Source organism: Silurus aristotelis (assembly GCF_946808225.1).
Source record: "Silurus aristotelis genome assembly, chromosome: 13".
In the NCBI taxonomy this organism is placed as follows: domain Eukaryota; kingdom Metazoa; phylum Chordata; class Actinopteri; order Siluriformes; family Siluridae; genus Silurus; species Silurus aristotelis.
This window is the reverse complement of record NC_139586.1, coordinates 15,004,900-15,028,366: the sequence shown is the minus strand read 5'-3', so window position 1 is coordinate 15,028,366 and position 23,467 is coordinate 15,004,900. Positions and strand designations below refer to the sequence as shown.

Below are 23,467 nucleotides of genomic sequence, written 5' to 3'. Positions count from 1 at the left end.
GATTGGGTAAACAGAAGTTTAGCTGTTGGATCAGAAGGTGATGAGTTCAAATGTTACCACCACTAAGCTTCCACTGCTGTGACCTTGGGCAAGCAGGCTCAGTTGTATGAATGAGATAATTGTATGTTGCCCTGGATAAGGGTGTCTGCCAAATAATGTAAATGTGTTTATAACACACATCAGAGGGACAGATCATTGGGTTTTTTTTTTTATATATATTTTTTCATATTTCATTACATTATTTTTTTTTTTACCACTGGCTCTCCTCCCTGCACCCCCCCCCCCCCCATCTGATATACAGTGTGATTTCTGCTTGAACATTGCAGTACTGGCAGTTCTCTCAGAGGCCGCTAGGTCGCAGCAGCTGCCGCGTTTCATCCCATGTTGAGGTCAATTGTGCCATTTCTAAATGACATAAACAAACACGGCACGTTTTACACACATAAAACGCTATTAATGTATTTTAGTGCTTGTGTACTGAGGCCTGTTTACTACACTGTTTGTTCCTTAGTCCAAAGATTCCCCAGCGGAAGTCGTTACCATAACCAAGTACCCTGAGGCACGCAAATATCCTTCCCGCCTGTTTTCGGAGATCTGACTGCTCATTGGCCACGAGGGTTATATTCACACCGAGTCAACGGATTGGACAAATGGGCTGCTCGTGGTTTTGTAGTAATCGCCAATCATTGAAAGGGGGTGGGATTTATGGATATACAGGGGTGGGTTTTAAAGAAAACGTAACATCGCACTGGTGTAGTCAAGTTCTCGCGAGAAGACAAGCGGAAGTTCAGCAGACGGGGTTTGGGCTCTGGTTGTTGGACTGTAAGGTTGGGTTTGGATGAGCTTTAGGATGACGGTGAGACGAAAGTAATCGCGGTTGTTTTTTATTTTGTTTTTTTACGTGTAACATGCTCCACATGTGTGTGTGATTGGCAGCCGGTTGGGGTCGAGACCGAAACCGGGCGTGTTCATGTTGTGCGATTTGCTCTCGTCGTTGTTGTTACTGCGCGATCTCCAGCTGGCGCCTCTGCCAGAGACGATTCGTACGCGTCTGTCCCAGTGTCATCGCGCTGCTCCTCCGCACCCAGAGCTCGCACCATGACCGGTGAGAAGATCCGCTCGCTGCGCAAGGACCACAAGCCGGGGAAGGACGAGGACCTGCTCGAACCCGACGAGGAAGCGGCGACCGGCACGTTCACGTCGTCTACTAGGACGAACAGCAAAGGCAAGAGCAACAAGATCTTCAGCAACCACAAGATCGTTAAATCTGCGTCGCAGCACAGCCACAATCACCTTCATCAGCAGCAGCAACAGACGCACATCAACGCCAACACTAACGGCATTTCCACCCCGGAAACCCTCGACGATAAAAACAAAAATCCGATCGTTCGAAGCGCCGATGATTTCCCGGTGCACGAGTGCGTGTTTAAGGGAGACGTGCGGCGGCTGTCGTCTCTCATCCGCACGCAGAATATTGCACAGAAAGATGCTCACGGTGAGTTGCATCCCATCTTTCTTTTTCTTCTTCTTCTTCTTCTTCTTCTTCTTCTTCTTCTTCTTCAGGGTTACATAACGTTTGTGCATCAACCCACAGTTCTCTTCAATTACAGCGCGTGCACTGTATATATCCATGTATCCAATCGTTCCACACATACTAAAAGGATTAGTGACTCTACATTGTCTAGATGTTGTACAACAGTACAAAGCTCTACTCCATGTTTCTACAGTGGTACCTTTAATAGTATACTGTTGCCTGTAAGTCCACCTTTTTTTTTAAGTCTCCACCTTTTTCAGGTGAAGTAGAACATAACTACATGTTTAGGACCCCGGCTTCAGGTACACTCAAGTACCCTTTTGTGTAATGTCTCTATATTTTCCTGCATCATGGGAATGTTTATAAGATCATCCCAGTGCTCGGAATTGTGTGTGTGTGTGTGTGTGTGTGTGTGTGTGTGTGTGTGTGTGATCTGGGACCCTACATAAGGCATTAGGGACCCTACATAAGGCATTAGGGACCCTACATAAGGCATTAGGGACTTCCCATGACAAGCAAGAAATAGACTTACTGAGGTCCACAAGATTATTTTAGTAAAAAATATATGAATTACACTTATTTTATGTTCATATAAAAATATCTATCTATCTATCTCCGATTGTTCTGGATGAAGATGTACAACTCTACCAAACTGTGCTCCTTGTTGCTGTGTTTACCTCAGGAGTACACTATTACCTGTAAGTGTGCACTTAGTTCACATTTTTCAGTCTCCACCTTTCCAGGTGACGTATAGCCTCACTATATGTCTAGCATCCTGGCTTCAGGTACACTCAAGTACCTGCACTTGATTGATCTCTCACATGAAATAAAATATCTGCCTTTAGCAAATCACTGCATCCTTAGGATGTTAATAAAATGCAATTGGTCTTTATTATAATTGTTTGGATATAACAAAGTTTCTTGAACCAGGGCCGATGACTTCCTGTGGGCTTTGCTGATGACTTTGTTTACAAATGTGCTCATAAGAGAAACTCTGTCTTTTTGCGTTTCATTTGTTAATTTTATAAATTAATATTACAGCTATCAAAAGGTTTTTGTTCGCTAATGTCATGAATGTGTTAAATTAATAGAACAGATATTCAAGCTTTTTCACAGTCCAAAGACAATAGTCCTATGTGTCTATCTCTATAAAAAAAAAAAAAAAAGAACACTGTCTCAAATCACTTTCCAAGACTGTTATTAATATTAATAGTTAAAGTTTAAACCTCGTTTGTCATTTTTATATTTTGGAGTTTTCAAGATTAGCTAATACTTTTGAATGCAAGGTCGGTGGAATCGGTTTGAGATTCATGCACTTTTGTGTATATGGTTATGATGACGGACACGTCACCGTGTTTAACGTCGTTAAACATTTTACAGTTGTGCTTCAGAAATATGATGTATGGCTCTGATGTTTCATCTGGTGAATGAAATCTTAAATGTATTAAATATCATTGTGTGCCATCATTATGCTCGTGTGTGTGCTGCTGCACATACATGCACGCACACACAATCACGCTGGTTATATATTACATTAGTCATGTGTTTTAGGCCTAGTCATGTGTTTAATGCTTGGGATTGCATAAAATGTTCTCATATTAACATACTCCATTATAAGCACTATTATAATCCTAAAAAACAATGGGCCGTTAAATATATTGCTGGTTATAAAAGTTATTTATTCCTAATGTGGTGTTATAATTATTGTTGTAAAATTATTATATCTCAGTAATGACCTGTTCATTGTTGTTCATGCATTAAGTTCGTATATGATTAACTGAATCCTGTAGAGTGATTTATTAGTGACTCAGTTCTCTCTTTCCTCAGGAAACACTCCTCTTCATCTGGCTGTAATGATGGGTCATAAAGGTAAGCAGCAGCTCTGATGATCTGTGTGTTGAACCGCTGCAGGCAATTTTAAAAGCTTTTAATCCAATTGGTGACTCCTTGATTTAGAATATTATCCAAGGAAAATGATTGAAAGAATCCGTTTTCAAGTGAAAAGCGAAGTACGTCATTACGCAACATGATTTTGTGTGTCCTGAATTTAGCTCCAACCATTTATTTGTGTTTCTGTTTGGGTGATTGACCTCATTTTAGATCAAGAAAACATTGTGCACGTTATTTATTTATTCATGTTTTCATTGTTTATTTTTTCCAATCAAAGTTCCATTTAGTGTAGTGGAATGATTGCAAAACGACTTAGTTCCTGTAACAGCAGCTGTGAACAGTAACTTCCTCAATCTAGTGTGTTTCTGAAAACAAAAAACATCCTCCAACGTGAAATCATGTGTCGGACATCTTTACAGCTTCACCTCTGACACTGGAGTCTCCTTCTGTAAATGCAATAAACACCCACACACAGACAACGTCGTTATTTTAACAGTCGAATAAACTGTATTATTGTAAACAATATAATTGTTAGACTGAAATTTTGTGGCTTGCCAGCATGCGTTATCATTTGTGTGAATTTTTTTATTTTTATTTTTGATATAAAAACGAATGAGTGCATTAATGTAAATAAGTGATTTGCAGCTGCACTTATTGGTGAGCTTCTAAAAATGAAGTAAAAATCTTAGTGTAACTAATTCATCAGCAGATAGGATATAGTGCTGTAATTCATTTACCTCAACGCAGCTCTAATTAGGCCGTGTCACCATGATAGAAGCAGCTCTTATGGAGTGAAACTAAACCAGATGAACACCCGTTCTTTGCTCATGGTCCTGCTTTTTATTCTCGGAGTGTTCGAGCTGCTTTTTCTTTTTTTCTAACGCATCCAGAATGCAAACCGAGTCACTCGGGTTGATCTATATTCTGCTTTGGTGAATAAAGGAGTTATAAAATATGGTTCCACATGTGGAATGCAGAAACATATTTTGTGGATTGTGCGTTTTATTGACCGTTCATGACCAGTCATTAACGGTCGATAAAAGGATAAAACTTCAAAGTTTTATGTGTATATGAAAGTCGGTCTTCCCTATCAAATATGATTTCCAAGACATCTCAGTTTAGAAGCTAGAGACCAGAGATGACGCCCAGCCCATACCCAGGATTTATATATAATGGAAATAGGCAAAAAAAAAAAGTTAATTGGATATTGGAGAAAACATATTAAGAAGAATGTAAAGCACTTTTAATCCTGGAAATGTTTAATATGACATTACTAGTTTTCTTTTGTTTGGGTTATTATATGGAACAGATATAATCTACAGCAAGGTGTGTGTTACATGGTTCCGATGCACAACCTGGAGTCAAAGAACCGCTTGACCCAAGCCTTCCAAAAGTCTCTTCAGTTTGTCAAAATATTCAGACTAAATATTAAATTACAGGCAAAAAATCATCTATTTAGCTTAGTCGATTCATTAGAAAAAGGTTTACAGTGTCACTCTATATGCAGCTATAGTTGTAGGTTACTTTGGTTAAAATTTTTATACGGTAGCACATGAATATTTAATGGTAATTAAAAGGTAGTCCTGGACAGATTAATAGAATCAGCTAGCCAATGACTGACCATGATATTTTTTGTTGGCTAGCAGTATTAGCATGGCGCTCAAAGTTTTCGATATCGTTATCAAACATTCAAACATCGTTTCATCTCTACTTTGAATTTGAGGGATCTTCTTTTAAAACTGTAGTTATATTCAACTGCTCATTATCAGTTACCTTAAAGATCCATTTTTAGTACTAAACATAGAAGTGTAATAAAGATTTAATGTTAAACCAAAGTTTGTTTTATGCAGGAACATACATTGCAAATGAATAATATTTAAGCTTCTCATCATTAGACAAGGCAACAATTTAATATCGGAAATTTCCTGAAAGATTTTAATTGAATAGATTATAACAATTTTGTACAATAACTGAATTAAAGTTTTTAATTTGTATCTGTTTAATTTGCCGTTCTAAATGTCCAGGTATTGCTAGGTTTTTTGGGGGCCAGATGAGTATAAAAATTCAGCATCCCTGAAAGAAAAGCGCGAAGCTCCGAGATGAGGAAAAAATGGCTTCTATAGCGGTGATGAAATATTGTTGTAACCGTAAGTCATACCTTGTCACACAGAATGGCTTCAATTTCCCTTTCAGTCCAATACAGCCGGATTATAGGCAAGAGTGCAAAACATACAGATGTTCACCATCTGTTGTTTTGCAAAGGCTTGAGAGGAATATTTTGGCCGGCAAGAAAATTTACATTGGCTGACGGTCTAAGACATAGTCCTTTAGTAATGTACCTAAACCCCCAAAAAAGGGGAAAATGCATAGCTACCAGTTTAGCATTCTGCATTTTTATTTCACATCTACGGAACAAGGCGACTGGCTCAGCCCATGGAATCGGCAGTAAATTATTCAGTTAAAAAAAATGTCAACATGGCGTCAAATCTTTTTATTCCTCATTTTTATTTAATTAAAATCTGTTCTTGTAACTCAATGTGATGCACGTTCTGCTTAAGTGGTCGAATTTGTGCAAAATCTGTTGCTGAGCAGTTGAAAATAAAAGGTATGAGAAATATTTACATTTATGTCATTCTGGCAGACCCCCTTATCCAGAGTGACTTACAACTGAGCAGGGAAGGGCCTTTAGGGCCTTGCTCAAGGGCCCAGCAGTGGCAGCATGGTGATGGAAGGATTTGAACCTGCGACCTTTCGATCCAAAGCCCAATGCCTTAACCACTGAGCTACCACCTGAAAAAGCTTATAGCTAATATCTTAGGATATTGTTTGTAGCTGTTATGACATTATTATAAACTATATAAATATGTATACAAGATAAAATGGCTAGAAACATCAACATTTGCTTCAGATTTTTATGAAATTCTTCAAAACATGATAAAAGCCAAACACTTATGACAAGCTGTTAATCTTGCTGCTCTGCTGTATTGAGAAACATTAACACTATGTGACCGGTTAAGCCACAGCATTGTGAAAGCCATCTGGAATTCATGATGAACTGTTTTTATCTCTGCACCATCCTCTTGCGTTTTCTTCATAAAGGTTGTTGAGAAAAGTGTGTGATTGGTTGAAAATAATTGCACTATGCTAAAGTGGAATCTATAAGCTTCCCCCACATGTTGGCTTTAGTGCAAAAGGAAAAGAAGAAAACCAAACATGGCATTGCTGATTTCTGGTTTTGGAGTTCGGTGGTGAAATTAAATAACTCTGTCTAATAAACCCCACACCAGGTGAGAGGTTGAACATTTTAATTGTTGAAATGTTGTTATTTAACTGTGCAGGTTTTCTTCCTTTATGCCTCTAGTAGGTTATTGTTTGTATCTGGGCATCTGTCTGGGATTTCTTTTAACTAGAGAAGTCTTTAACGACATGTTGAATGTTTGTAGTATTTATTTGGTATTATCATCTTAATCTTTAGATGAACTTATTTGATTTTAAAACTGATTCATGATCAAAACTAAATGACATGTCTGACCCCCCCACCCCCCTATAGCTTTCTTCTTGTTTGTTACACGGTACCCATTCCTGTTCAATATCTTAAGGCATATTTTTTGAGATTTTACTTTATTCTGAGGATGATATCTCATTAATAAGTGGTTGCCTTTTTGTATGATTTGATATGGAATCATCATCGTAACCAGTAGATGATTTGATTAAATATATTTTGGAACTGTTTCAGGAAGGGTCATGGTCACTGGTAGGTCGAGAGCCAAAAGCTTTCTTCCTGTTTGTAAAACAGGTTCTTACACGTTCATGTTCAGGAAATCAAGACCCATTTTGGCTAGCTGCTATAAGTGCCATCTGTGTATCCTTTCAACTGTGTGTCTGTCTGTGATTCAGTAGTCTTGTTAGCATGATCACTCAAAAGAATGAGGGGTTTAATGTTTGTAGGAAGTGGAATAATTATTGTAACCAGTAATTGACCAGTTTGAAGCATCAAAGCTGTTGCCTTTTGGCTCAATTAGTTTATGTAAGATATATATATATATATATATATATATATATATATATATATATATATATATATATATATATATATATATATATATATATATATATATATATATATATGTGTGTGTGTGTGTGTGTGTATTTTAGTTAATTGTCTGGGCTTACAACACAATATTCATAAAAACACAGTGAAGGTACATTTCATAGGTATTTGAGGGATACAAATGAATAAGAAAAAGCACTAGATTTTCTAGAGGCTGAGGCATTTCTTTTGATCACTTTGGTGTCAAGTTCTACTTGCTTTCTAAGTATGAGTGTGAAAATCATAGGCATGTACAGCATCTGGTTTTTAGGGCACTAATAAAACAGTTAAATGCTCTGATTTGTTGAGAGGGTACAAGATCACCCCTCAGCTTATGTACTCATCTTCAGGCCTGGCACGTTCATTTTGCTCTGGTTTGATAAGGACTGAGGGGCCTCCAGTTCAGCTGTACTGGTTGGGTCCAGTCAGCTTCTGTGTGTGGTCCGAGAGCGAGTGGTCGAGTGTTTCAGATTGTTTAGTCAGCCTGCTCTTTGTTACAAAGATTATTTGCGATAAATGCTGAGATTATTACACAACAAGCCTTGTTGTGCCGGGAAGTAAGTCAGACGGAAGAAGGACTGGCTCTGCACAATGACTGTTATAAGGCCTGAGCAAGCCCGATTCAAATACGGACTCTGTATATTACACCCACACACTTCACAGCCGGATGTGATTCTCTCAGGCCTTGATTTCTAGCATATGAAATTTGAATCCTCTTTTCTTTTACCTTTCCAGACCAGGACCCCTCTAACAATATCTAAATATATTTTTAAAATATTAGCAGCAGAGCTGTAGCCCATTTATAATGTATTATAGACAGTTCACAGAAAGTACATTGCTGCTATCATCATTAAGGGGTGAAGTAGTAGACCTTCAGAAACATTATCTTGGTAGTTTTCCTATTAGAGGTCAAAGCCCAATTGTCTCAGTGGTGACTGCATTACTTTCTTACTGCTAGAGTGAATAAATATTCGCTAGCCGCCAGGCCCCCGAGGTCCAGAAGCCCTTTGGTAATCAACTACTGTACAAACTCTATTATAGAAAGAGTGATTGGGAGTGTTGTGAGGGAGTGTTGTGAGGGAGTGTGTGTGTGTGCGCATGAGAGAGTGAAATTAGAGAGATTGAGGGAAAAATGGAACTCGAGGAAAGTATTTCTTCATAGCAGTTTCCTAATAATAAAATACCCAGGATTCATTCATCTCCATACAATCTCTTATTGTCTACTAAATGAGACACCATGACATTAGTTCAGCTAGTTTTTACAGTAGTCACAGAAAGACTGGATCTGGAGTTTTCATATTTGTGATTTGGGCACATGTGTTTTGTTAACAAGATTTATTACTAAATAAATTATACTTTTGTTAATTGCTTGCAGTGTCCCAAGCAAAAACTTATTTAATAGTCCCTAAGACTTTGTTGTGACTATGCTAATGCCATGTTTATTTTTTGTGTTCAGAAGAACTTTCATTCTTTCGAAATAAAACTTTGAGATATGAGTTAGAAACAGGGGGGGTGATGTATGAAATTATTATAGGTTGTAGTTTGCAAAAGTCTTTTAGAAATCCTTTAGGTACAGGCAGGCCATGCAGAACTGGGTGAATTGGAAGAGACCGTACCATGTTTCTAAGGCTTGGGACAAATATTTAATAATCCACTAGCTAGCCAATTAAGCATTTATTTATAAGTTTACAATAAGCCTGGTCTAAAAGCAGTGGCGTCAGACTGCATGTTTTACTACCGCTTATTAAATTGTGCCCATAAGCATGTTATTTGTGGTCATCAATTATGGATGTGAATGAGTTCATCTTTAAATAAACATGATCTGTGCACCAGGGAATTTTTTTTTTTTTTTTTAATGGCTTGTCATGTCAATACATGCCTTCAGATGCCATTAATGTTATAGCGTGCTATATTAGTATATTTGCAAGTTATACTGTAAATTTATGATCTTTGCAGGCGGTTATATAAATAAGCCACTGAGATCTGATTTGGAGAAAAGGTTTGTGTTATTGCTAATTTTATCTGAATTCTCAGATCAGATTAGTCAGAAGGTATTTATGTCGTTACCTCTGACAGTTACACTGACATTAATTTAAATAAATAATAATAAAAATAATAATGCATTATTATTGGTTCTATCTGTGGCACAATTTTTCAAGTCTACTACAAATCTAATTCCAAAAAAGCTGGGACACTGTAAAAATGAAATAAAAACAGAATGCAATGATTTTGCAAATCTCATAAACTCACGTTTTATTCACTCAATATATATATATATATATATATAAAACACATCAACTGTTTAAATTGAGGAAATTTACCTTTACAAGAAAAAACATAATTTAGAATTTTATGTCCACAAAGGTTTAAAAAAATGTAAAAAAAAAAAAAAAAAAAAAAATGAAACAGCTGGAAAAACATTCTGTAACTCATTAGGTTAATTGGCTACAGGTCGGTAACATCATTGGGTATAAAAAGAGTATTATAGAAAGCCAAAGTCTCTTTCAGAAGTAAAGATGGGCAGAGCTTCACCAGTCTGTTAAAAGCTGTTTCCACAAATCTAGGAACAGTTTCAGAATAATGTTCTTCAACATCTAATTATAAAGACTTCATCATCTACAGTAGGGCTGCAACAAAAAAGTCGATAATGGCAAGATAACACAGCGAAATGGTGCAGAGTACGGGACAACCGGCAGCAGGAAAAAGTGTGCATCCCTAACCATTCAAAGAAGAAATCCCTAATGCACTCCTTAGCAAGCAGCCACAATAAGCTTTAGAATGTTGAAATTTAAGATGGTTAAACTCAATATGTGGCTTTTGCATTTTTACGTACACTTTTTAATTAATCGATTAATTAAAAATAAGCAAATAGTTGTCCTATTTAATCAATTGTCGAAATAATCGTTAGTTGCAGCCCTAATCTATAGTACATAATATAATCAAAAGATTCTGAGAATGTGGATAAGGGGATAGATGAAAGGAATGAAAATCCATATTGGATGCTCGTGATCTTTGGGCCCTCGGGCATCACTGCATTAAAATCAGGAATGATACTTTGATGTATATCATGCGTAGGCTCAAAAACACCTGCAGAAATTATTGTCTGTGAACTAGGGCTGAAATGGTACACAGAAATCACAGTTCAGATCTTACCTCGGTTTTTAATAACTTTTTGGTACAATTTTTGTACAGTAAGGGGGAAGAAATGCAAAACAAATCAAATTGCTTGTCATCTTTTATGAACACACTTGAATTATTAAATAATAGTAAATATTAAAATTTTTAGAACAATTTTTAAAATTAAATGCCTGCTTGGTTAAATAATATATTAAATAATTTATATTATACTGTGTGTGCGTGTGTGTGCGCGTGTGCGCGTGCGTGTGTGTGTGCGCGTGCGTGTGTGTGCGCGTGCGTGCGCGTGCGTGTGTGTGTGCGCGTGCGTGTGTGTGTGTTTTACATGTAATTATAAAATTTTCTAAAGTTTTGCACTATTGCATGCGTTTCATGCATGTGCAAAACAAGTCTTATTTCCGGTACAGAGCGAGTAGCCACAGTGACACTAACTCTAGTTTCTATTTTATACCCCTGGAATTGTTTTCAAGTTTAGTAATAATAAAAAATGCGTCCAAAATTCGAGGCGGAGACAAAACAATCTTGCGGTACGCCACGTAATTACGTTCCTAAGGGAACTCAGATTTGAACTATGTTCCGCATGTAAATAGGATTGCCTTCAGTGTGCATGTGCACCGAACTGAAAGCCCTGTACCGAAAGATTTCAGTATGAATACGTGTACCATTACACCCTATTGTGAACACAATATGCCGGCCATCCACGAATGCAGTTTCAAGCTCTATCAAGCACAGAAGAAGCCATATATGAACATGGTCCAAAAATGCCACCCTCTTCTCTGGGCCAAAGCTTATTTTAAATGAACTCGAGCAAAGTAGAAAACTGTACTGGGGTCAGAATTATAAACATTTTAAATCTATTACAACATGACTTTTTTTTTTGTCAAGAAATGAAAAATAAGACCAAGAGGGCCAAGGACTCTCGAGCCCGTATCAGACACGAATGGAACAGCGTTCTTTTTCAAAAACTCCAATACCTGTTCTTTCACTGCTAAAACGTATACAGACTGTTCCTAAATGTAGAGGGGATGCTACACAGTGGTAAACAACGGTCCAACCCTTTTTAAGATATAGGTTGCAGCTGTAGATCCACAACATCAAACACAACCATAAACAGACTAAAAGCATGATGTGGCATTTTTTTTTTTTTTTAGCAAATAAATAAACCCTGCCAAATTCTCAACAGTTTAAAATAAAACACTTTGGAATGTACTGTTGCAGGGAAAAAAAATCAACTTCTGGATCTTTTCTAAAACCTCTTACCCATAATTTGCACAGTGTTACGGTATGTTGTAAAGCCACAAAGTCAGCATGAGCTGTTGATACCTTTGTGGTTATTTTTTGTCTACTCATAAATCAGTGGGATGTCCTTTTCAGCTTGTAATTGCTTAAATATTTTTCTCAAGTTTGTGGAGCAAAAGCCACAAAGTAGAAAAATAGGAAGCCTTCTGCTCGTAGAGAAAATGTTCTGTTCTGATTTCGTGTTTTGCACATCACAGAGCGCAAACGAGCCTTCCTTTTTTTTTTTTTTTCTTCCTTTTTTCTTCTTCTTTTTTTTCCCCCATTTATTACAATAAGAATAAATGTAGAATTAGTAAACTTGTTAAACATCTGTCTTGCCAGGCCTTTTCATTATGGCGTGGCTTGGTTACCAGTCGAGGGCTTCATTAGTTGAACACATTCCCGGGAGATCTGAAGTCTTTAATACAAAATTAGAGCTGTCCCTTTGTGCCTCTGGCCTCAGAATGATGTTAAATTAAGCCGGGCCTCTTTTTTGGGGTTAGTGTGGAGAGTGAACAGGACAGAAATACCCTGGGAGCTGTACTCTTCTCTTGCATTAATACAAATGCATTAATACATATGTTTTTTATTTTGGGTAAAAATAACAGCAGATTAATCACAAAGTTATTGTAAATAAATTGCTATCAGATAAGCTTTCATTGAAAGAGATATTTTGTTTAATATTTTGTCATTCTTTCCTCCCCCCATCCAGAATGTGCTCATCTCCTGCTGGCCCACAATGCACCAGTGAAGGTGAAAAACGCTCAGGGATGGAGTCCTCTCGCCGAAGCCATCAGCTACGGAGACCGTCAGATGAGTATGTATTACATTATACATATACATTTAAATACCATGCATTATGTGTATAAGGGGTGTACAATCTGAAATAGCTTTGCTGCATTGACCTGTCCTGGAGCATTGCAGTATTACACAAGCATACTAGACAAACAAAGTAGTAAATGGGGTGTATCATGGTAAATGGGGTGTATCACAGACCCTCATGGTGATTTTTAAAAGGACAGAACGTTTCCGTTTGCTTTGGCAAATTATTTTCAGTAACAACATAACATAGGTGGAACTAGAAACAGTGCTGATATTATCAGGATGATTTTTTTTTTTTTATATAAATACTGAACTATATCTAGAACTGGTCCATATATTGGTTTAGTGATTTTTTAGTGATGTTTTATTTAGCCATATACATTAGTTATATCATTAGCTTCAGATTTAGTTTTAATTACCTGCATTTTCACACTAGCAAGCAACAAGTCAATCATATCATTGATACTGCATGTGGGACTGATACTTTTGTTCTTTGTGGGTGTGGCCTGTTTAACTTTTTTATTTAAGTTCGAATAACATAAGAAATCAAGCTCCATTAGTTACACACAATCACTAGACATAAAAAAAACAATCTCTGCTATTCCTTTCAAGACTTTTTCTGTATTTTTTCTATACATGTTTAATGAGAAGTTAGGAGTTTTTGCAGGTAGGACATTCCTAATTTACTTACCACTAAGAGCATTCTGATTTAAATGACAGTTTTGCTCTCATGCATTGAAAACCAACTGAAGCATGCCATTGTCAACGTACATTTCTTTAGACTCCTGTTACTGGTATGTTCAACTTGCTTGAACATCTCTTTCGTCACACATGACTGAAAAGATCTTGAATTTTTTTGTGTTTTTGGTGCTTAATAGTGAGCACGTTGAATTATTTGTTGAAAAATTCTTTTTTTTTTAAATCCTTATGCTTTCATAGGTTCCATTATATGATGGAGAACAAACACAGATCTGATTAATATTGATTAGTTAGTGAGCTGGATACTTTCCCCAAATCCAAAAATACATCTAATCATCTAATCTCTCAGAGGAGACGAGTCCCCAGGATTCCCAGGGTCGTAGGTTTCTTCATTCTACTGTGAAAGTCATAAATAAAGTCGAATGCACTAATATGTGAAAAGAATTTGCAGAATTAATAAAACTCATATACCTGAGACAATACGTCTTTGTTCAGCAGAGACAGTGATTGATCAATATAGCAAAAGTATATTCGTAAATATATTCACACAATGGCGTGTTATATATCGAATTCTTGAATCTAATTGGTCAGAGTATGTGCATTATTCTTATTTATTTATTTATTTATTTGTATTGCCACACAAACAGCACAGTAGTTTCAACTGTAACAGGAATGGCTGGTTTATTGTTAATTTGAATATGTTATTGGTTTTATGGTAACGGCTCATTCATAGGAACTTGCATCCTGCGGGGTCTTAAAAAGTATTAAAAAGATCTAAAATTGGAAAAAGAAATAGGTATTAAATAATTTCAACAGGTCTTAATTTTCCCATGTCTAAGTAACACTTCCTCTAATGCTAATTGAAATGCTTATGCAGCACTTCAGCATGTTTATTTTTTAGTTTCTGTGGTGTTGTAGTTCTTTGTTTCGCTGGTCCAAATATGATTTGCTATATTACGATTAAAAATTAGACCAACTGCCAGTCAGCTTTCTGTTATTGGTTCGAATTTCTCTTGTATTGTACCACAGATTTAAAGCTATGGGGAAGTTCAAGTTTACCAATACGTGGCTTGTATAAAAATGAATTTAGGGCTTGGTTTAGGGCCCAGTTGTTAACAATGTATTTGTGTGTGTGTGTGTTTTTTATTTTGTGATATGGGTCTTAAATTTCATTCTTAATGTCTTAAATATGACTGTGTGGAACCTGCAGAAACCATGTATATAAGTTTAAAACATATTTGTGAACAGTTTTGTTGCTTAACCAAGACACACGTGTAATAAAAGATGTTGGTGATTTTGTTAGGAGATGTTTATTTACAATTTATGACAGCAAGCGGTGTTGTTTTTCCCTTCTAGCGAAAGAGAGAAAATTTCCTGGTTTAACGTCCACTGACATTATAGGAAACAATAAACCAGTGTCTGTCTTTCTACCATCAACTTAAGCTACATGTTTATAAACAACTTTAACTTTATTCCATGGTATATGCAAAATAACACCCTCCAGACCATGTAGTTATAAGTCAGTAACCTGCTTTGGGTGGTTATGGCAACTTCCTTGTGCTTTTTTTCTTGTATAATATAAAACACTTGAAACTTTGAAGGCATGTAAAGCAAACAAAGAAAGTAAAAAAAAAAAAAAAAAGGCTCATAGATGGTACAATTTAGACTTAGAGACTAATGAACTGACCATAAATCTTAATCTATTTATTAATATTCAAGAACAAATGCAGAAATCCAGAATTGAGCTAACTATATTTGCATATTAACATATATTACCATAGTGACACATTAAGATGCTCATCGCACAGATGACTATAAAATTTTGCCTTTGAGTCATGTAGAGACTTAACAAATATGACGAGAGAGAGAGAGAGAGAGAGAGAGAGAGAGAGGCTTGCTCTGCCATTCAACAAGGATCTCTGGAAATGAATTAGATGATTTATACTGCAGGACACTTTTATTAACGATCCTTTGAAATTATTTTATTAAACAACAAGCCACATATTGGCTTTAATCTCAAAAAAACATATGATTTTAACTTGCTCATTATTGCTGAACATTATTAGCATCTTTAGAAGTCTGGACTTTCAGCTAATTGCTAGAGGGGGAAATTTATTTTGGCCTCTTTTGGTTATGAGATGAAAAGGAATTTATTAGGTGTGTGTGTGTTTGTGTGTCGGCTGTGCCTCATCAGCCCTCCCTACAGCCAGCCTTGCCACTTTGATCAAGCGTATAAGATCAGCTTTACATGCTCCCGTATTGCACACCACTGCTACTATCATTAAAGGTTAAAGCAAATAAAAAGCCCAGCAGTCCTTATTATCTTTTAGGGTCATTGCTGGTTTAGCCGGCACATATTTTGTTATGTTTTCAGTGTTTGTTAAGGATGGGAATGACTTGGAAAGAACCTGCATCAAGTTTTAATAGAGGGTTTTTATATTCAACAGGTTTCTGTATGCACAAAGGTCTGCAGTCTGTTTAATTTTTTTTAATATGACTTCCTAGATTTATACTAAACAGACAATAAGAGGACAGGTTTTCAAAGCAGCTGGATCATTCATCTGGCAATTTTTTTTTTTACAAAAACAGGGAAGTAAGTTTATGCAGAAGTTACTTTTTTTTTTTTCTCTCTTTTTTTACCTCTCGCTAAAGGACAAGCTGGCAATTCCGGATAGAGGACTTGGCCAACACATTTACCTTCTGTAGTAGAATGCAGTTGGGTAGAGAATAGTGTGTGTGTGTGTCTGTGTGTGTATAGGTTTGATATTGTATCAAAATAGTGTCCCTGTGCTTGTTGCTAAGGGTGGAGTGGTGTATATCATGGTAGGGGAAAGAAAAATAGCAATACTGATAACATTATTCTGTCTCGGTGTAGATTAGGTATCGCTAATATGTTTATTCCAGCTATGAAATTTAACTTTAAATATAATTAGTAATTAAAGTTTTTTCTTGTATAGTACAATTTACAGTAATGCCCATAAGTATTTGGATAGTGACACAACAGTAGTATTTTTTGCCTTTTTATACAACCAAAATGCCTTTGAAATAAATCAGTCAAGATGATCTTGTAGTGCTTGATCACGTGAGATCATTTGCCAGGTTTTTACTGCAGCCGACTTCAGTTGCTGCTTGTTTGTGTAATGTCTTCTGTAAGTAAAAAGAATACTCCGTTGGGTTGAGTTCAGGTGACCACTATTGAGGAACATTTTGTTTCTTTGCCTTAAATGGCCCCTGGGCTGCTTTCATTGCATGCTTTGGGTCATTATCACCTTTCTGTGAAGCTACCAGATGCAAGTTCAAAATGTGGAAATGACTGTTTGTGGAACCAACAAACGACTTTTGGTCTCCTTCATTTGTCTTGAAATAAAGAGGAAACGGGCCAAAACCGGCCATTACACTGCTAAGCAGTCAAGTGTCCATTTACATTTGAGCTAATTATAAAAGGATTGGACTATGTAAATTACTTGAATTCAATCTGAAAGTTTACTAGCCAATCACATCTTGATTCTTCCTTTATTCTTCAAATCTATTTTAGTGGTATAAAAAGGAAAACTTTATGCAAATTGCCAACTGTCAAAATTAGCCTCTAAAGGCATTTAATACACGCTTTAAAACACCTGACGCCATGGCGTTATTGAAAATAATTCATGAGGCAGTACTGTTGTATGGCAAAGTATGAATCATACATTCTGTTATCACCCTGAATGGTTTTTTTTAGTGTACAGAAAAATAGCAGTTTGTCATGGCACTGTGATACTACAAAACACTTTTTTTGCATTATGTTAAATAAACAATCTTATTTCCTTTAATTAACTAACTATACATAAAAAAAATCAGTTTATTTGGAGTTGTATAGTATAACCAGTGAATGAGCTGTTACTGTAGAGCAATTCTATAATTTATACAAAGCTGCTATTCTAAAATTAGTAAATCATGCTGTGGGGTTAGTACTCTGCTAGTTTGTGTATGTGTTTGAATAAATCGTCTATTTGTTCTAACTTTAGTGGACAGTGAAACCATACACATGAGCTGAAAGGCAAAGCTGCCACTTCTAATCAGTGATCGTGCTGCAAAGTTGCCCCCTTCTCTGCAGATCTGAAGAGCGCAGTCTCTTTTTGCACTTTGATGTCTGTTCTAAATTTGACGGCAGATGTTTAATTCGATCTTCTCATATCGGTACCGTAGATGAGCGCAACATGTTAAAATGTGGTCTGAGATATCGGGCAAAGTTGAGAGAGCGCTTCGAAAAACATCTAGTCTACAATCCTGAAGAGTCCCTGGTCTTATTCTTGGTCTAACAGGCTTGTAGAACATTTCAAATGAAAAGCAGTGTTTTGGTGTGCCAGTGGGCCATCACAATTAATTGGAACATCTTGAATGCTACCTTATGAAAATTCTACAAGTTTTCTTGCAATTATATTGGAGGATTAGAGCTCCTTTCAATGTATATTTTAACCAGAACATCGAGGATTGGGTAGTCAATGGGGTATGAAGCTCCCTGGACAAAGATCTGCTCAGGATCATTATGGTTTATAGGCCAGAGCATATGATTCCTTTTCATCAATCTGTTCAATGATATCTTGTGCCCTATGAATGGGGTTGGTTCATCCTGACACCACACCCTTCCGGATAGAAACGTTTCATGATATAAACGTTGAGATTGAAAAGAAATTTATTGATTTTTCAGTGCTGATTAGCTCTAATGGGGGGAAACTGACTCATCGCATAACAGAGTTTAAAAAGTTTCCTTACATTAAAGTCTCCAGTTAGAGTCTGTTTAGGATGATCACTAATATTAAATCATTATCATATTTAACATTGAGTTGAAATTCCAACTTGCAGTGGTGAACAGTAAGGAAGTAAATGTAATTCATGACTGTATTAAGTAGTTTTTTCACGTATTTCACGTTACTTAAGTATTTCCATTCGGCGAGTCTTTTATTTTAACTTCACTACATTTTAAAGTCAAATATCTTACTTACTAAGTACATTTCGGACAAATCAGTAGTTATTTTTTTTTATCAACGAGTAAATAAAATCTTAACTGGTTAAGCTATGTTTTGCACTTGTGTTGATGGCCGCTTGGCCAAAAAATACAGATCATTGTTTTATTTGTTTATTATAATTTTTTTTTTAACGCTAATGTCAATTATTATATCATGTCACTTTGAATGAACTTCAGTAAGGAGAACTGAATCCAAATAAAATTTAAGGATGATAAAAAAAAAGCCTAAACCCTCAAGAGCCTAATTCAGAATGGTTATGTGAGGTTATGTCATAAAGGTTTTCTGTAATTGTACTGAATAGGTTCTAAACTAAGTTCACTAAGGGAATCTCCAGTGTAGCTTAAAAGGCTAATTTAAAAGATATATAAGGATATAGAGGTAATATTTATCTTCTGGCTACAATTAGCCAAGAAGTTGTTTGGTTCTTGTTTCTTAAAGTTTGATAAATTGTGCACAATGACGTGTTAATTTATTTGCGCAATAAATGCATTTATGGTTATATTTATACATGAATGTGAGCTTTTAGAAATGTATCCAAATTTGTGTACTGCTCTGAGAACATGTCTTACCCATCCACTGATGGTAGCTGAAGCAGAAAGGAGCTTTTCAAAGCTTGGGCCATGGTGTGGTTCATTTAGGGCTTCATTCAAGCAAGAACCACCATCACCGGTTGGTGGTATCTTCTTATCACAAACCTACAGTTTAGTGTCAGTTCAACATTAAGTAGAACATTTTGAGAGGAATAGACGATGGAAGAAACTCCTGACTCGAACTTGCCTCAGCACCCGTGGCTTTATTTGTGCAATGTTTTTTAAAGTTATAAAGGAGGTTTTTGGACTTATGATAATTTATTCAATATCAATCAGTTTTTAACTCATATCATTCTATTAATAGATTGGTGTGCTGAGAGTAACATTAGAATCTTTTCATAAACGGAGTTGATCAAGCAAAGAGTCTTGTGATAAAAATAAGACATTATATTCATAATAAATCATAGTACAGCGTAACCTCGGTTTGCGAATGTAATTCGTTTCAGACAAGTGTACTCAAACCAAATCATGCGTATAACGAAGCGAAGTTCCCCATACGAAATCATGTAAGTTCAGATAATGCGTTCCAGGACCCAGAAAATATTCATCCAAAATGTAAAAAATACATTACAATATACAGTAATAATAAGTTTCTTTTCGGCTTCTCCCGTTAGGGGTCGCCACAGCGGATCCTCCGCACGTTTGATTTGGCACATGTTTTACGCTGGATGCCCTTCCTAACGCAACCCTCCCCAATTTATCCGGGCTTGGGACCGGCACTAAGAGTGGCTGGGGATGGTTCCCTGACCGGGAATCGAACCCGGGTCGCAGCGGTGGGAGCGCTGCATCTTAACCACTAGACCACCAGGGGACCTATTACAATATACAGTAATACAGTATATTAATACATTTATAAATGATATTCGTTGTATTACTGTATATTGTAACAATAATTTAAAATAAAATGTTTACCTTGGAGGAGAGTCGGTGCTGGTGTGAGGGAGACGAGGCGGAGTGGAGGATAAGGGTTACTGCTGGGAAGGAGGGGAATCCCCTTCCATTATGATGTCGGGAAGCCTTTCACTATCTTCACTTAGTCTGTTTTTTTAATCACTTTGTTTTTGACTCACATCTTTTCAACTTAAAAAAATAAAAAACGATCTAATGAAACTTCTTGGCTGTTGTCTCTGAGTTAGGAAGTGTGCGCAAAGAACCAACACACCGGCGCAATGTTCGTATAACAAAGCTTCATACGCATGAGACAAAATTTCATTAGTATTTTTGTTCGTATAACAAAACGTACGTACAGCAGCGCTTTCGTAACCGAGGTGCCACTGTAATTGGACACTTTTGTACTTTTACTCAATTGAAAGTTTAAAGGGAGCACGTTTACTTTTACTGGTTATATTTTACCTACTGTATCTCTACTTTTACTCAAGTACATGCTTTTTGTACTTCGTCCATCGTTGGTGAAATGTACGGAAATATGATATAAAGAGATGGGAATTCTGATCAATAATCTCTTCTCTCGATGGTAGTGTCGTAATTCCAGATGAACTCCAGACGTCTCTACTCACCGGGTTAACATAGACAATTTCCAGCCTTATTATATTACCGCTGAATGTTGTATTGGTCATGCAGCAGAATGTGGGCAGCAGAATGTGGATCTATCTGTTGGCTTTAATATCTGAACAATATTGTGTGTCTGTAAGGTACAGTAATAATTATAATATTTTTCTATTTTAAGAGCGGTATCATTTGACTATATTAACAACAATTCATAAATGGTGTTTGATTAGAGCTGCCTATAGAACCACCATAGGTAAGGAACACCTCGACCAATTTGAGTGTTGCCAAGGGTCTTTTTTTTTGTGTAAGTTTATGATCAACGTTTAATCTGTGTGACCCAAATGTTTTAAAAGCCAGGCATTTTCTGATTCCCTGGATCAAAGGCCAGGATGTTGATCTGGCATTAATACATTGAAGCTGCATATGGATATTCAGCTCATAATGTTGAGGAAAATAAATGCAAATTCTTACATGCATATTTAGGTGCAAACTGATAAAGATGGTTTGTGCTTCTTCTGATCGATTGCTTTTCTTTCAGTTCAATTTGAAGAGGGTTTTTACGGCTGGTTGAAAATCCATATCTTATTGATTTAAATGCATACTGGAATTTGCAAATCAAGAGAGTCCGGTCCAAAGAATGCAGTACAGACACACAAGAATATCCAAGCGGTTATTTTTCCTTCATAGGTTTTTCCCAACTGTGTTCTTTCACCACATCTTAAAATTGTAATATACTGGACAAACCAGTACACAGTGGGATCTACTTTCCTTTTTGTGCGTTCTACCTGCTCTGGAAGGCAAAGTTAACCTCTGAAATTATTTTTTTATTTTATTTTTTTGCGAGCGTCATTCCCCACAGATCTGGAGCATTATGTCTGGCTACAGGATTAGCAGGACCTGGCTGTTCTCTGCTCTCAGCTAAGCTCTTAAACCATTTAATAAACATTAGCAATAGTAAAACCTTCGCCTGCTGTTATGTCAGTTGCTTTTTGATATTTGGTAAATTTTCATAAATGTTTTGCACCAGGAAATCCTGACCTTTTTGGAGGTTTTGTGTGTTGTACTTTTTTTCATACATCGAGTTTTTAGTCTGTTCAATTTCTTTGCAGATTGGCTTTTGTATTCATATGTTTCCAGGTGTATGTTTATTTTAGAAATTCAACCACATTAAAAAAATAATGTTGTGACCTGGAAATGTTGCAAACTACGGGGCATTTGCAAGCAGATGGCAAATTTGTTGCCCCCTGTAGAAGGATAGCAAAGATAACAAACCACTCCTGTCGGGTCGCATCACCTCTGATTAAGCTGCTTGGTTGGACAAGGGCCCATATGGGCTTCTAATTTCAAAACCCTGGCAAAGTTAGGTGCTTGGCTGAGCCATGTCATGATGTTTTGCCACTTTGCACAACTACTGAGGTCACAAGAGCCAAAGTCTTTCCAAGAGTGTATTGTAAATGCTCTGATCACCGTATGGTGCTTTATATCTGTGGATTAGACTGAATTGGATGCTTTTGTCCAGTCTTGCCTTCTCTTGCACATTATTTTTGTTTCTAGTTTCCTCGATATTTTGTAATAAAAAAATTTTTGTACTGGTTTGGAAACTGTAAACATTTTGGCAGCTTAACAAATATCATGAACAGGTTGATGCTTTTTCAGAAAATGAATGAACTTCCAACTGAGAGTAAAATCTGGGAAATCCCAAGTCTTCAATAGACTACTACGCTTGATTGCCATCTTGAGTTCTCTTTAGCCATAAGGTGTGTAAAGTCTATGAAGCAGCTATCAAGGGTACATTTTATGAGCATGGTTTTTCAAGAGATTTCTAAGCTCACTTTAGAATTCATTACATCCTGGCTATGAGGACCAAAGAGCCTAAAATGTCTGTTCATAAACATCCAAAATTGCACAAGATATAACAAGGATTTCCAAAGACATTTGTTAAAGGGGTGATTTTGATGTATAGCAAAAATGTTCAGGAGTGGGTTACATCTATCTGGGTGTGTCCAAGAGTGGGCAAAGTCTAGCAAATTATGCCCAAGAACCGTAAATCTTGGAACCTTTCAAGGTTGCTCTCAGTATATATTATGCCAGCCTATGCTGGCCTGAGAGTTTGTCTTGCCTGCCATCCTGTGTCTTTTTTTTTTTAAACTGGGTAAATGAAACATGTTTTTTATTCCTCTTATGATCGTTCCCCAGGGTCAGCTCAAACAGCACAAAACTTGTTACCTAATGTTACAGATTTTTCTTGACGGCTTGCATGAAAAGACTTTGTGAGATCATCAAAGGTGAGCTACAAAACAAAACAAGCTACATTCCTTCCTAAATCCCTGACATGGCCTGTTATACCTTGAGTGACAACATCTGACACAAGTCCAACTCTGAGCAAATGTCAGAACCTCCAAACTAATCATGTAATTTTTGTTAAGTTGTACTCTGTAGCACTAATGCAGTGGTGGACAGTAATTAAGTAAATGTAATTCGTTACTGTAATTAAGTAGCTTTTTCATGTATCTGTACTTGACTCAAGTGTTTTCAGTTTGGGTAGACTTTCACTTTAACTTCACTACATTTCAAAGTCAAAGATCTTACTTTTTACTCAAGTACATTTTGCAAATTAAGTTGTACCTTTTTATTTGAGTGGATAAAAAAATTATTAGTTACTACTAATACTATACTTACTATTATTAGCTACTTATTAGACAGACAGACAGACAGACAGACAGACAGACAGACAGACAGACAGATAGATATGATTTATTGTCCTCTGCAAATACCTCAACATATAGCCATTATTGTCAAGATAGCAGGCAACAATAGTGAGTACACTTGAAGTGGAAATGTCAAAACTGTGTCCAAAGTGTCAATATTTTGTGAGTACCATTGTTATCCAGCACTGCCTTAATCCTCCTGGGCA

General features: G+C 36.5%; 1 protein-coding gene across 1 annotated transcript in view; it reads left to right on the top strand.

Moving 5' to 3' along the window:
• Nucleotides 1-750: 750 nt before the first annotated feature.
• Nucleotides 751-23,467, top strand: part of ankrd13c (ankyrin repeat domain 13C) — a 38,030-nt gene continuing 15,313 nt past the window's right edge. Inside the window, exons 1-3 of the mRNA XM_083558751.1 lie at nt 751-1,495; nt 3,362-3,403; nt 12,640-12,744. Of these exons, the coding sequence (XP_083414877.1) occupies nt 1,099-1,495; nt 3,362-3,403; nt 12,640-12,744 (544 nt within the window). The 5' untranslated portion in view covers nt 751-1,098. The remainder of the gene's footprint in view (nt 1,496-3,361; nt 3,404-12,639; nt 12,745-23,467) is intronic.